This window comes from Babylonia areolata, chromosome 19 (assembly GCF_041734735.1).
Source record: "Babylonia areolata isolate BAREFJ2019XMU chromosome 19, ASM4173473v1, whole genome shotgun sequence".
Classification (NCBI taxonomy): Eukaryota; Metazoa; Mollusca; class Gastropoda; order Neogastropoda; family Buccinidae; genus Babylonia; species Babylonia areolata.
This window is the reverse complement of record NC_134894.1, coordinates 29207627-29223854: the sequence shown is the minus strand read 5'-3', so window position 1 is coordinate 29223854 and position 16228 is coordinate 29207627. Positions and strand designations below refer to the sequence as shown.

Below are 16228 nucleotides of genomic sequence, written 5' to 3'. Positions count from 1 at the left end.
TTACCATTCCGTCCACGTGATATAAAACAAAAAAAGTACAAAAGATCAGATGATTTATGACATAAAAGAAGAAGTGATGAGAGAAGCAAAGCTTTAATGACCGGGAGTGATTCTTGCCGATTTATAAAAAGATAAAACAGGAAAAATACACTGATGTGCCTTGTTATTCATTTGTAACATAGAAGTGCCAATTAAAATTTAAAAAAAGGGTAGGTTTTTGTTCTTTTTGGCCAGGAAAACATTCAATGGCAATTTTCATACTTGGAAATATGAGTCATAAAGATAAACATAATGGCAGCTCTTAACAATTTTCCAACAGCCTGTTTACTGCATGACAAGTACTTGAAGACCACTACCATTGAAGAGTGACACACACTGCAGAGTGCTTGAGTGTAGTAGTCCTTGAATCAAAAGACAAGGGGCAGTTGAGAAGGAGCACTTGTCACATCAGAGATTGGTGGGGAAGTAAGCAATGGGAGAAGTAATGAGGTCAGTGGAGCATTTCAGTCCTGATTTCATAGTCCTATTCGTGATGCAAGTCAAAAACCAAAGCCCTCTCAGTAGTTCTTACTGACATAGAGTGTCCTTAAAGCTAAATACACTGTCACAAGCATAAATAACAAAAAAATTTAAATCACACACACACACACACACACACACACAAGCTATGACTTTATCATATTTCGAACAAAACACAGACATGTGGTTGAATGTACAAAAACAGCACTGCAGAACACAGCTTTCCAACCAAACACACACACACACACAACAGCTCTGTTGGAAATTTCCAACCATATACACACACATTCAAAACAACCCTGTAGAAAGGAACTTTCCAACCACACACATGCACAAAACAGCCCAGTAGGACACAACTTTCCACAAACAAAACATGTTAGCCGAACTCTGAAAGATGAGTGTAACGTAGTCCTGTAAGGAAATTCCTTTCTAAACAAAAACACACACACACTCTCTCTCTCTCACAGTAAAAAAAAAAAAAAAGAAAAAAAAAGAGCTACGTACACAAGACAACTCCCTCAAAGAACAAAACAGAACAGCTCCAAAAAGACCAACAGTGTACACACAGCGACAGCAGCAGGCGTGTGCAGGTGGATGATGCAGCGGATGTCGGGGCGGGCCTGGTGGATGGCCGAGTGCAGGGTGAAGCCTGCCTTGCTAATGCCCAGCCCTGTGGACCCAGTGTCAACCACCTCCCCCCGCACGTCCACCTTGGCCAGGGTGCTGGCTGTGATCTCAGAGTACAGCATGCCAAAAGGGTTCAACAGGAACTGCTCCTGCTCCTGGCTCAAACGAACCTGAAACACACACACACACGCACACACAGCTACGGTTAAGGTTTTAAGGGTCCCATTACCTTTTGCAGGCATCATGGCGGTGAATTCTGATCCACTGTGTCCAGGGCTCAGCATGATGAGGGTGGTGGACAACACACACACAGTTAAGGTAAAGGGTCCCATTGCCTATTACATGCATCAGGGCAGTGAATTCTAATCCACAGTGTCTAGTAGGCTTGGCATGGTAGAAGGTGTAGGGGGGGCCAATCCTCTCCTTTCACCATTAGAACCTTCCCCTTCTGAAGTCAGGTTCCATTCACACCTGGGTGGACTGAGAAAAATCTGGGTAAAGTGCCTTTCACAAGGACCTAACACCATGCTGAATTCGAGCTTAAAACCCTGATCACTGTTGAACACTGAATCAGAAGTCCAGTGCCTTACCAATTCTGCCACAGCACTTCCACACACACAAAGTCAGCTCATAATATCAGAGATGAGACTGAGGACTTTGGTTTCTGCATGAAATCACTACACTACCTCCATAACAACATGTAAAATTATAAGAGTAGAGCTACTTTCCAAATCTTCCCTCCATCTCATTTCAGGCTGTAGTCTGATGAATCAGAAGCCTAAAAATAAGTGTGCTTATTTCAACAAAATAAACAAACAATAAAAGAAAAAGAAATTATAATTTTTTGAAGGAAACATCCGGGGATTGCAATCCTTTATTCAGAATTATTCGTCAGAAAAGACTGACAGTGTTTTGGGGACCAGATGAAATGAAACACCAAACTGAGCCCCTCCACTGCATTAATACAGGTGCAAGGATTATCGAAGTAAGTCCTGTCACCCCCATACTATTTTGCACAAGACAGAATCAAACCCAGCTGAAGTATGTACCAGCCAGTCAAGGAAGAGTACATGTAATTAAAATATTTTTTTTGGAACAAATGTTTTAAAACGAGTCACACAGCACATGCGCACGTGCGCACACACATACACACACACACACACACCACATGCATGCACACAAACAAGACAATGGTTTTTCCATACATCATCAATGGGTCATGGTGCTTTCAGTTCCTGGGTTTCAGAAGTAAAAAAACCATAAGCCATTCAAAATTTTCTGTCAACAATTTGTTGCTTACTGACCAGTCAGAAATATGTTATTTCAGTCTGACCAATGACTTTTTGTTGTACAGGAAATGTCAATGGCAGGTAGTTTCGAGTTAAGGACACACACACACACACACACAATGACACAGTGATATACTCACTCTCACATGTCTTTTACTCAAAAGCAGGTGACAATTTCTTTTGAGTAAGTTTAAAAAAGAACACATGCTTTGAAAACATTAAAGAATGAACCAATGATGCTCCTAATTTATGAGTTTTTCTTCAAGTTAAAAAAAAAAAGAAAAAGAAATTTATCCACTCATTATTATTAGCATTCACTTGTACTAGTTTATCATGTATAAACTGTATTCAAATTAGAGAAAAACAAAGAAAAGAAAAGCAAACAAACTGAAAAAAGGCACATACAGTAAACACACATGGAAAATAAACACAAAGAGAGTAACACCCCAAAGTAAAACCACAAACACACACTGAGTACAACCATACACAAATACGAAAACCAAATGTACACACAGACTACAACCATTCACACACACACACACACACACACACACACACACACACAGGTAGAGAAAAACCACACACACACACACACACACACAGAATAAAGCTACACACATCAAACACACACACACCACACACAGAATAAAGCAGCACACAAAACCACACACAAACAGAATAAAGCCACACACAGACACAGAAAAAAAAAACATGTGCAGACTAAAACCACACACATACAAAAGCTAAAACAAAAACAACTAAAAAAAACTTCCTGGGAATCAAGCTGGAAATTTTTCTTTTTAATACAAAACAAAAAGAAAGAAAAGATCAAGACTGAACAAGTGCTGTGCTTTTTAATGATGGGTCTCAGCAACAGGGCGTGCGAAACAGATTGCACTTGACACAAAGGTCATGGTAATTTAACATTTAAGTGCATCGTTATCTTGCATGGCAAAAAGCGGAACAGTTTCTAAGTGGCTTTCATTTCACGCTTATAGCATTCACAATTGCCGTAGCCATGATAACTTTTTTTCTTTTTTCTTTTTGTACCTCATAACAGCTGCTGAGCTTCTGTCTGTATCTGGCATACACATGCATATGTAAGAATACAAGTACATAGTTTCAACAATTCATTTTCTGGATGATTAGAAATGACTGAAACAACAAAACAGGCACTCCTTCAATCACAATAACAATAAATGGGCATTTTTAAAGCGTCAACCCAAACACTCAAACTGTATAAATTACGTTCTCTTGGTATTTACCATCCAGACAAGTACTTTTACACTATTCTTACACCTCTATCAAAAAAAAAAAAAATTGTTTTCTAACAACAAGGAAAGCCATCTTTCACTCAGAAATTTTAGCTCACCATATCAATGCTTACACAGTGGCCAGAAGTCCTTATTAGATAAGAAATCTAGGTTTCTGAGGGGGAAAATCAAGACAGAAGAAAACAGAAAGATAATTTGAATTCAACACTCCCACTTTACATTGTCACCAGTAGACACACAGTCCTTTCTTCAGATTAGCTCTAACTGATTCACTTACACTGATGTGGTTGTAGATTCCGTGTGTCCATCCAAAGAGGTCAACAGCCCGATAGCAAGCAGCCAGTTTGCATCTCAGCACCTTCTCCTGCTTGCTGTAGCCGAAAGTTTCAACTCCTCTGATATCATTAATTGGAATGACTGGTGATGCTGCAACAGGCAAATAAATAAATAAATAAGAAAATACATAAACATTAAAAATGAAATAATAATAAGCCCAATGATTTCTCTTCAAAAATGTAGTGAGGGTTGGGGGTCTGAGTGGAGGTCTTAAATGGGCTTTTCTTCAACAATGACAGCTCAAAATACTGTCACATATACTGACTAGCCAGTACTGCAGAAACCAAACTTTTTTGTTATATCGCTAGTGAAATGCATAACCAAGCCAGGATTCTATGTACAGTCTATTAGCTTCTAATTCTGAACCCAAAATGTATACACTAATCTCAAAAACATCTTTTGCATTATGTAAAAAAAAATTTTTTTTAATCAAACAATTTATGACATATTTCACTTTTTTCAGGGGATGGGGGAGGGATGTATTATCTGGAAAAGACTGGACAAGCAGAGAGATCCAAGTAAAATCTTTTAACATGCAAATCACAAAGCAACACTTATTGAATCAATATATCAGAATCCAACACTACACAAACTTCTAAAATGACAAAAGTCTTTCATGCTCTGTAGTCACCCAAATATTTCACATTCACTGAGACTGGTTTTGTTATTGTCATTCTGATTTGTTTTTCTTTCTCTTATATATATATATATATATATATATAATATATTATATATATATATATATATATATATATATATATATATATATATATATATATCTTTTCTTTTTCTTTTTGATGGATTCATATTTCTCAAATCCGATAGAAAGCTGAATAGCAACACACATTAATATGCGAACAGTTTTTTAAAGAATACAGAATACCCATAAAGCAATATTACACTCCAAACTTCCCCTCTTACATCTGCTGAATGAAGACTGCCCTCCTCTAGAGGGGGGCAACAGGAGGTCCGAGATCTGTTGCAGAGCGAAGATGGAGGCAGGTCCTCCCTGACGCATCTGCTCGTGGATGACAGCCTCCAGCTCATCCTTGAAGGCCTGGGAGTTGAGCACGACAGACACCCTCGAGCGACCTTCCATCTGTTTCATGTCCTCCTTCACCTCTGCTGGGCGCTGCAGATTTCTGATGTACTCCGGGTCATCCGGGTCTGGAAAAGGAATTTTGTACGAGGTTTAGGGTCATCACATGATTAAAATAATTCTATACAATATCTAGAGTCATCATCACTTGATCATGGTCTGAAGATACAAGGTCTGGGGTAATCTGTCTGAAAAGAATTCGGTACAAGGTCTATTGTCATTGATGTCTGAAATGTGTTTTGTACAATGTCTAGGGTCATAAGAGTTTGAAATTAGTTTTGTACATCTCAGTCACATCCAGAAGGCACAGTTATGTTAAAATTACTATTTCATATGGTACTTGTTACCTTTCACAACAGATCAATTCCCAGACAACAGCTGTTGACCTGACATACTGGAACCAGGCTCAATCCTAATAAAGGAAACACAAACATTTACACTGACACACATTACTTTTTCTCACACATGCTCAAAGACACACAAGAGCACACATACAAACAATGAACACAATTTCAAACAGACAGAAGCAGTAGACTAGTACAAGCACAGTAGTGTTAAATATGCACACATACTGTGTGTGTGTGTGTGTGTGTGTGTGTGTGTGTGTGTTTGCTTTCATGTGTAATGATGAAAAGGAAAGCCAATGGGCAGGTTACAGACTTTCTTTTGACACTTTTGTTGAATCTGTCAATTTTATGTGTATGCTGCTTAAGCCTTAATCAATATGGGTAAAGAACACATGCTGGAGTAATCATGTAGCCATATAACCTGAACAACCATGTAGCCATATCACCTGAATACCCACCTACTGTATCAATAAATCTTCCAGTCTGGCTGGCAGGCCCATTAAGCTGGGCTCCCTCACTCATTGTGCTGACTGGTGTTCACACACCTCCACACTGGTCTTCCAATCCCTGCTCACATAAAAAAAACAGAACACCAATTTACACACTGTCAATGTGTCAGCAATCTAATTTAATATAATAAAAAAAATAATAATCATCAATTAAAAAATCAGGTCTGCTGATATTTTTCACACCTGACAAAGCGTTTAAAGAGCTTTCAATCTGAGAGTTATCAAAAATTAAACTGGGGATTGGAAAAGGGAAAGTGTTGATCTTTGCAGAACAACCAATTGTTGCAATGGAATAATCTATGAACATGTACAGAATTCTTCCTGTAGTGCACTCAAGATGGTATCTCTTCCTTTATCACTTCTAAACACTGAGGCTTTGACCAGGTAAACTTGTAACTGGAATTTTACAAAATTATGGACAACATCACAAATTAACAACAAAACATGCTGACACTGATGACAAAATTTGACACTGTGTGTGTGTGTGTGTGTGTGTGTGTGTGTGTGTGTGTGTGTGTGTGTGTGTGTGGAGGGGGGGCGGTATCTGGATTAGTAAGTTCTTAAATCCATTTGTATACTGTATACATACACACCAACAGAAAAGCATGAAAGAAGGCAAATGTAATTCTGAATTTACGGGTCAACAGCATCTGCTTTCTCAAATGAGGAATCACCCCTATCCTACCAGCTGTGTGGATCAACATTATCCCAAGAAAGTGATGATACCCACGGTTAAATACATTTTTATCAACATCAACGCATTATAATTTGTGCACACTTTTTTCTCCTCCCTCCCTTGTCAAAAATATACTCATCACATTCACAGTTTCTGCTCAGTCTTCTTCACTGCTGTCAGCTCAAGCATTTAAACAGTGGCAACACACTTCAGTTCTTCTGTCCAGAAAAATAAAAGCACAAAAAACCTTGCTTGACTCTGATGTTCCTCTTTTTGTACCTAAAGAGTTTACAAACTCAACCACTCTCCTGGCACCACAGAAGCAAATGAGCTAGAGCCCAGCCACAGATGCAGGATAAATGAAGTGAAAGAGAGGCGAGCCACTTAAGTGGCCAGCCAACAGCCACTGATGTGAAGAGGACTGGGGGAGGGCATACCACACCACAGGGCCAGGCACTGGCATTCCACTGCAACACTAAAATATCTGACACTCAGACCTGATAGCACAGCTGGGCATGGGGGGCCTGGCAAAAGTGGACTGCTGACCCAGACACCTCCTGGGTTCTACTGGACTCATAGGTTGAGTCTCAGCAACTCTCAAGTTCTATTCTGAACCAGTGTATTCATACAGTGAAGGATCAGTTCCCATGCTCTGCTTGTATGCAGTCCACAAGAGCACAACTGTGCAGCCGCTTTCCTCAAGGTCTTCCATACAAAAGCCCAACCCCTAAACCTCTGCCATGAATATTTTTCATGGGCATTTAGCCTGCAGGGCAGGCATGGTGTACCGTTAAGCTCCAATAATAGCAAGATTTCCCCCCTGACCTCTCATAAATGCAAAAGCCCTTAAAATGGTTCCCTTTCCTGTATCAAGAAAGGAACACAGGTAAACTACATGAGCAATACCATTACCAGGCTTCAGCCTCACCTCTCATGAAAGCAAAGCTGTTAATGAAAAGTGCTGTAGATGAACACTTAATTACATGCTTCAGTTCTCTCTCATCATGCACACAAAGTGGATGTGGCATGCCCGTTCATGAAATTTGAACACAAACCACTTCATTTCACTCTCTGTGCAAAGACTGGCAACAGAAACCGAGATGCAGGCACAATGCTCTCTCTCACACATATGCTGATATAGTATATACACAAACACATTTCCATGCAGACACACAGAAATCAATAAGTAGAGGAAAACAAAAGCTACACAATGATGTCACTATGGTGAGCCTTATTGTAATTTATTTGCGGTGAGCCTTACTGAACTTCTCAAGTCAATAAAATTATCTGATCACAAAGACAGCTGCAGTCTGGGAGGAGTGGAGAGAAAATGGCATACAGCACAGGCACAGCATAGATAAGTTTTTAAACTACAGATTCAAATCCACAAAATATTTTTAAAAGTGAACTGCATACATGTAAAATTAATAGAGGGAAATTTTGGAGTTCTGAAGCGCACAGAGATGTGCCCTTTTTTTCTTTCTTTTTTTTTAAAGTATCATGAGTCTGTGCCAATTACAAAAGTTTAAGTTATTAGGAACAGGAGTCCAGGGTCAATGGAACTGGGGGAGAGCTGTGTGTGGATGTGTTGAGCAGAGGGGAGAGAGAGAGAGAGAAAGGGAAAGAGAGAGGGGGGGGAGAAACCAGTGATATATCTCAAAATTATTTCAAATCTGTCCTTCAGCTTGACATTCAAACTGAAGTTTTAAATCCCCGCCCCCCCCCCCCCCCCCTCCTTTCCTAAACCGTTGACCGTTAGTTAACACTACCATTTTGTATCATATTCAACCCAACAACTGACAAAGCCCTTTCATACACACATATCAACTCCAAACTGGGTCAAATCTGAGAACAATGAAACTTAAGAAATATCCCAAGATCTCTGATATCAGAAATGCAACACAGATTTTGACAATAATACACTGTTTAATAGTAAATGGCAAGACTGAACAGAAATGTTGTACCATAAGTATTTCTATAAATATCATTGTATATGCACACACTTGCACACAAGCATGCATGCACACACACACAGATACTCCCACCACCAGTCAGTCTTCAAAGTTCAATTCATCTGCAATCAAGTTTGAGTTTGTGTTAATAATGCGTTGGAAAAACCCAGTTTAAATCAAAGCAATCATTTCTTTGCCATCCACCAGTTACTACCCTATTGTCTTTAGAAAGGTCATTCAATATAGTTTTGCCTTATTTAGTTATTACTGTATCATGCATCGTGTTGATTACATTTTAACCAGAAACAACTATGTGAAGCATGACTCGACTGGGTTTTTTTTTCTGAGAAACAGTAAAACTGTTTACCCTGTGTATACAAAGGCATAGTGACATGAATAGTCCAGACTCAGTCAGTGATTCATTTGAAATATGATATGAAAGTCACTAATGACACTGTGACCAACTTCTTAACGCACAAACACACTTGCAGTTGCACCCTCCCTCACTCTCTCTTTCTCTATCTCTCTCTTACACTAAGTTACAGTTACAACACACACACACACACACACACACATTCTCTCTGTCTTTCTCTCTCCTTGAAATTTTGCTGGCTGAACAACAATCAGTGATAACCAAAACATCCCCTTCGACTTTTATCAGCTTGTCTGATTCTGTTGAGATCTGCCAGCACGCGAGTTCATATTATAACCATGTTCTTACTATTGATATGTTTAACCAGATTGTTCCCCTCTGATCACCCCCCACACACACACACACACAGCCCCCCCCCCCCCTCCCCTGCCACACCAGACTCTGCTCCCCAGCACCCCCCCTTCCCATGTGTTTCGAAACTGGCCTGAGGCCAGTGTACAATAAACCATTTGCCTTGTCAGTGAGTGAGTGAGTTGTCTTGTCTCTCTCTCTACTGGTCATCTGAAACTTTTTCCTTAACAACTTAAATTCTGCATGTCTTGTCTGTATCAATATATATATGTATTTCTCTCTCTTTTTTTTTTTTTTTTTTTTTTAAATGAGATTACTGTTACAGAGATTCTGATACCGTATGCACTCCACAAACAGGCCAAGCGAAACAGTCAGCTCTCCCAAGAGAGGCAGGAGAGAGAGAGAAAAAAAAGGAAACAGATCAATAAATCAATGGCACCACTAACAGATGCATGACTCAGAACAGCAGAGCTTTCACTGTTCGTCTCACATGAACAGAGGACATTTGGATAGAGGGCATTCACACTGAACAGTCTAACTGCTTCTAGCAGAAAGGTGAGGTAGGGGAAAGGAGAGGGCCAATGGGGGTGGTTGGTGTGGGCAAATGGGGAGGGGAATAAGTGCAGAGGATTTAAGATGAAACAATCACTTAAATCTTTTCACCTGATTAATTCTCAATGCCTGTTTATGCAGGCTTTAGCAAATTAATTGGGCAATGTACTTATCTGAGAGCCAGACAGATGAAGATGAATCAATAGTTACATCAGTCTGTGTCCTGGTGCTTCCTGTGTGAGTCATTCACAATATCCCAGCATTAAAAATCATGGCATGTTGGTGGTTTATTTGTGAGGACAAACCTCTCACTGTCATTTGTTGTCTGCCCCCCCCCCCCCCCCCCATTTTCTCACAACAGAGAGAAAGTGTGGCATGGGAACGGCCACTTTCTTGCAATCCAACACTTTCTCGCTAAGTGAGAGAGAGCAAGGGGGCACCCCCCACACTTTCTCTCAATGTGTGAGGAAGCATGGAACTGCACATTCATTGGCAAAGAGGGGCTGACAGAACAAGCAGGTTTGCATATATGCCGACATAGGAAATCAGAAACAAACTTACCTCTACTTTTAATCCACCAGACACAAATACCAGGATCAAACCCAGGACACTCAGACTGACAGTCCACCATCTAACCACTTAGCTGTTGTGCCTATTTTCCAAATGATCTGAAATTGGACTATATGTATTCTTCTATTTTCTACAGATGTATTCTGTTCATTGACAAAAGCCTTGCAAAACTGGACCATTCATAAAAACATGGCTCTGGATAATTCAAATCAAAGTATGGTTCCCATCAACTGCACAATGAATACATCCACACATTTTTTCTAATCATTGCTGCAGTGAAGTTTGCCAGAACTGACGATCCCAGCTGTGCAGTGTCAACACATGAGATCAGTAAAAGACAAATAATTCTTTGTTGCATGATTATATCTATATCCAAAATTCATGTTACTTCAGAAATGGAATTTATGGAATGCAACCTACCAACAGCCTTTCCTTGGGTGATTGTGGATTCATTTACAGCTGATGCTGTGAAATTAGAGTATATAAATAACAGTATAAACTAGCAGTAGCATACACTTCTAACAAATAATTAATCAGATTATCTATACAGCACCTAATCAAATGATGTTGCTCCAAGCACTTCAGTACAATAGCGCAAATTTAAAAAAAGAAAAGAAAAGATGGCTATTCCACAATGCTCTAGAGTTTATGTAGCCTTTTTTTTTAATCTGCCATATTTTATATATTCCTATTGTTTAATTTTTGTTAATTCTTTTTTCTTTTCTTTTTTTAATAAAATGCTTCTTTTATCTGGTATCTATTATTTTTCAATGCTTAAGACCACTTTATCTAAACATCAGAACATCAATAAATGTGTTGAAAATAATTCCTTGGGTTCCTTTCTTTTTTTTCCTTTTTTTTTTTTTTTTTTTTTGTCATTTTACTATTCATTCCATTTCCAAGTCTACCTTGGTATTCAATTTATTTGTACAAAACTATATCAACTAAAGCTCTGGATCTGATCACATTATCAATTTCCTCAAACTTTTCCCCTGTAGTTAAGAAAAAAAGCTGACAATGAGGAAGCCTTGTCACACATGCAAAAACCTGAAGATGTGTGTATATCATATGCAAGACAGAGTTTGTGTGTGTGTATGTGTGCTGGGGATGGGGGTGGATAGGTTACTTGTCTGTTTTAAGTCTTTTTCTGGACAGGAATTTCTTAAAATACCAAGGAATTATTCAGTGGCACTTGCATAAATGGACATTAGTTCAGCATACATCGAAAATTACTGATTATTTAGGCTTCACATCTGCGAGGTCAAGGATACATAATTCAAAATGTGCTTATTTCTCCACAAACTCAATAAAATTATTGTGAAACTTATGTCTAATAAATTTATCTTGGAGAGTGATTATGGGTAAAATAACCTTGAATAAAGCTAAGCACACACACCTGCATAGATCTGCTGGGCTTTTTTAGCTTTTGTTGTTTTCCATTAACTAAAAACAAAAACTTTCTAAAGTTATATACAATTAATTATCTTTGGTGGTGGTTGTTTTTTGTTGTTGTTTTTAAACACTTATTTTCACACTTTGGTGATGGTAGATCACTAGATGTGCTTTTCACACTTAGGATTCTTCAAACATTCTATTTCTGGTCACCTCAAAAATCAAGCATGCTTTGCCAAACATCACTGGCATGATGCAGTGTTTGCTGACACACAGTGTTGACCCATAAAGATATTCAAGTGTTATTCACTTGAAACTAATGTTATGTCTGCTGTGTCTGTTATCCAGACTCGGGAATAATTTACTTGTCATTTTATTTGTCCATTTCCATATCTTGGAATATACCCCCTACCCCATCCCCCCCCCCCAAAAAAAAAACTCAAATGCGTTAAAACTACATGCACTCAGATGTCCACAGACAGATCCATCCATTTCTATCAAACCTTGGACACTGTGGCCTACATTTCTGGGCAACTGAAGTGGATGCATTAAATGATTCTGCCATACCCTTTCTTTCCTGACTTTTTTGTGGGTTTTGGGGTGGAGGAAGGGGCACTATAAAATTCTGCATGGCATGACTGCCTTCATTAAATATAACGAGACATGCTTGACGTTTCAACTAGTTTGATTTTTTACTACTTGAACAGCAGACATAATAATCCATTAAGAAAAAAATGAAATAAGCAATGTTCATCTGTAATATCATATACATGTATGTACTTGCTGCTACACCTAATAGATGCTTGAGAACATGAATACTACCACTTGTGTATGCCAATTAATAACTGAACTGCAGATTTTGAGATACAAAACTGAAAGTAACCAGTAACATTCCATGTATGGGACTAAGAATCACTGACAGCAGGCAAATACTGAGTATATGTGTTTACACTGCTCTATCATATGTGTCACAGTGTATGTATGAGTGTGTGCTTGTGTGTGCATGCATGCGTGTGTGTGTGTGTGTGTGTGTGTGCACGCACGCGTGTGTGTGTCCACGCACGCGCGCGTGTGTGCGGGGTTACAGAGCTGAGTGTGTGATCAGTATCTCATCATCTGGTGTGTTGTATTTGAGTCTGAGAGTGCACACTTTTTCTTTTCAAATATGTGATTTTAACAGTCGCTCATGTCATATTATTATGCGCAACAAGGGGATGAGTAAATTTAATATTCAAATCCCAGCCCCCATCCCATTCAGTCAGTCCGTCAACAGTGTCACCATTCCTCTGCCGAACCCTCGATCCCTTTATCCATGTGCATGGTTATGTCTCAGCTACATTGAAACACGAAAAGTTAAAACTTCAATGAGTAATCGTAAGTAATGAGTTTTGATCGCTACATTCAAGTGCTCCACAGCGTGTGCCCTACACTGCCCTCGAGAGTGCAAACCCCAGACCCAGCCTACCTGCGGCGTAAAGAGCAATTCTGTTTAAAGATGGCGGCTTCCGCGCCGCAAGGCATATATAAATTCATCTTGAAATATATTTCAGTGTGCCACAAATAAATCAGTCAAAAAATACAAAGCATGAAAGATGTCTAAAAGCGTCCGATGCATAATTACGTGTGCACTCGTCATGCTTCAGGAAAGAAACAGCAGCATAATCTATGATGACTGGATCAAAGAAGTAGCAGACAGCAGCAGTCAGCAGCCACAAATTTCATTTCCGCATTATAACGGACGCCAAAATGTACTCAATATAAACTTATTTCACAAGCGAAGATGGCTAATCGCACAATAATACAATCATACCTAAAGTGTGCGCTTACCCTGAATCTTCTACGAAACACAACCTCCGTTGAAACAGTCTTCTGGGTGTCTTCTGCCTGACCCCGATCCTCGTCGGGCTTCCTAATATGCAAATGACATGGGGAAAATTGCTGTTCTCATGAATGACTGTACTCCTGCAAAAAAAAAGTTCATTATAGTTTTCATCTGTAATACATATGTCTTAAGTGCTTATTTGTTCAGTCCATTCAGTTGAGAAATATAATACACTATCATTATTTGAGTCAGTTGTGGGTTTTTGAAAAACGTGCTGTATGTTTTTAGGTATTCAATACAAAAAGCTTGTGGAGGAAAACCACAGGAAATGGCGCCACTGTAACATGACGTCATCCACTGTCCGCGGATTCCAGATTCAGGCCGGCAAATGCCTGTTTCATATATGATGTTAATCAGCAGGCAAAAACCGTTATAGCTTGCAAATTAACCCAATTAAATAACTCACGAAGAAATTGATTGTTTATGTACAAAACAAAATAATTTTCTAGTACTAATCCCGTCTAGAATACTGACGACACCAGTAACTACAGAAGGATAAGTGATGGTGGGTGGGGGAATTGATCGATGAATGTAGCAAACTTGTCGATCATTTTAGCCGGCTTGATTACAAGTGCCCTCTGTACACAGTAGTTCCATTTTCTAGTTAAATCTATCCTTTTTCTTGTTGTGGCAGGTTTCAAATTTCATTAGAGTCGAAGAAAATAAAAGGTGGAAATGTGTCGGTCACAAAACGAATATATCCTTTTATTGCACATGTATAACTTTCAAGTGTCAATTTCAAAGCTATAGTTGTTTACAAAACAAATAATGTCAATTAACATTTTCATGGTGGATCAATGCAGACCAATATACGCTCGATCATAACTTGATCTCAGTTTCACTTTTGACTGTTAAACCACGGACTTGTATAATCAGTATATAATATTAGTCCACCGTGTTGGCTAACCCGTCTAGAGCCTGAAAATATAATTGTCCCATCTTTAAGAAAATTACTTCGTGTAAAAAACAACAACATTTGGTGGAGTAAAGAAGCGCTTTTTGAGAGGGTTTGTTGTTGTTGTTGTTGCATTGCAGTGCTGCTGCTGCTGCTGCTGTTTTGTTTTTGTTTGTTCTTGTTTTTTGTTGTTGTTTTTATCTAAAAAGAAAAACAGACAAATTTCCAAAAATTCCCATAAATGATAAGAGAAGCTTTTGTGGTATGAATGAACTTCTGATTTTATCATGCTTGATAAGTTATTGTCTCAGGAACAGCAGTTAATTCAGAGTATATTCAGCCGACTGTTTTCAAATTACTGTTTATATGCAGTCCATTTCTGTTCAGCTTCTCGGTCAGCTTTTCACTGAGACCTCAGTGCTTTCAGACAATTAAGTCCATGCTCGCCGGCTCGGTCATCGCATCCGGCTGCCGGGCAGACTTAAACGGGGCACCCTCAGTGACCACAGAGTGGACAGCTTAACGAAGTTCAAATTTTTGCCTTTTTTTTCTGGAGTGGATTATTCACGACTGCTTTAGCCGCGGCAAATGGACCTTTCTGTCCTAGTCAGTTCAAGCAGGTATTCACTTTGCACTTTGGACAGATCGAACACTGAGGCGTAATCGTATGAGGGCTATTTGCAAGTTAATGATATGGTGCTCCGTGTGTGTGTGTGTGTGTGTGTGTGTGTGTGTGTGCCCGTATGTGCGGCGTTTCGTTTGTGTGTGAGGGTGGGGTGGGAAAATTGAATGCGTACTTCTACCGGCCCCGTCCTCTTTTATTTCTCCTTATCCCCATCCTTATTCTCTCGATCCTCTCACTCTCTCTCTCCCTCTGAATCCTTCTTCGTTGTCGTTTTCTTCAGTTGCTCTCTGTAGTCAAGGCTGGCTTTAGTGCATGCATTCTGAGCACAGTTCATGATGATGTAGACTCTTCGGTTGCACCTTTCGAGTTACGGAGTTGGTTGACAGCCGATAGCTGGCAATCAGAGTAACCGGACGAATGCTGTGCGCGCCCGAGTGATTGGGAAAAAAAAAAAGAAGAAAAAAAAAGATCTTGATGTGAAGTGACAACAGCCGTAAAAGTTGTACTGCAGGGTCATAATGGTATGTATAAATGGCAATGGTTGTCGTACAGCAGTAATGCAGGACTGACTGTAGGTGTCAGTGCAGTTGTAGAAGATGAGTGCGTGAGTGGATAAATGAGCGTGTGTCAATGTGAATGACTTAACTCAGTGAAGTATCAGTATCAGTAGCTCAAGGAGGCGTCACTGCGTTCGGACAAATCCATATACGCTACACCACATCTGCAGCCAAGCACATGCCTGACCAGCAGCGTAACCCAACGCGCTTAGTCATGGGCCTTGAGAAAAAAAAATGATTTTTTTAAAAAATAGTGTGACAAAAAAAAAAAAAAAAGAGTATGAAAAAAAGAGATGAGCGTCAGTGTGAGTGGATGTGTGTCGGTGGTGTCAGCTTTGAGAACTGAGAAGTGTGACGACGGAATTACAAACGGCACGCAGCTCCGTCTGCGGTGTCAGTAGCT

The 16228-nt window shown here is 39.5% G+C and overlaps 1 protein-coding gene across 6 annotated transcripts in view; it reads right to left on the bottom strand.

Annotated features, from left to right (window-relative positions):
* The window catches only part of LOC143293595 (protein hu-li tai shao-like), a 34094-nt gene extending 20288 nt beyond the window's left edge, over window positions 1-13806 (bottom strand). For all 6 annotated transcript variants that reach the window (XM_076604661.1, XM_076604662.1, XM_076604664.1 and 3 more), the window contains exons 1-5: window positions 13694-13806; window positions 5950-6058; window positions 4967-5212; window positions 3987-4135; window positions 1086-1316 (exon numbers count right to left, since the gene is read on the bottom strand). In XM_076604661.1, coding sequence (XP_076460776.1) covers window positions 1086-1316; window positions 3987-4135; window positions 4967-5212; window positions 5950-6013 — 690 coding nt within the window. In that variant the 5' untranslated portion in view covers window positions 6014-6058; window positions 13694-13806. The remainder of the gene's footprint in view (window positions 1-1085; window positions 1317-3986; window positions 4136-4966; window positions 5213-5949; window positions 6059-13693) is intronic.
* Between the last annotated feature and the right edge of the window lie 2422 nt (window positions 13807-16228).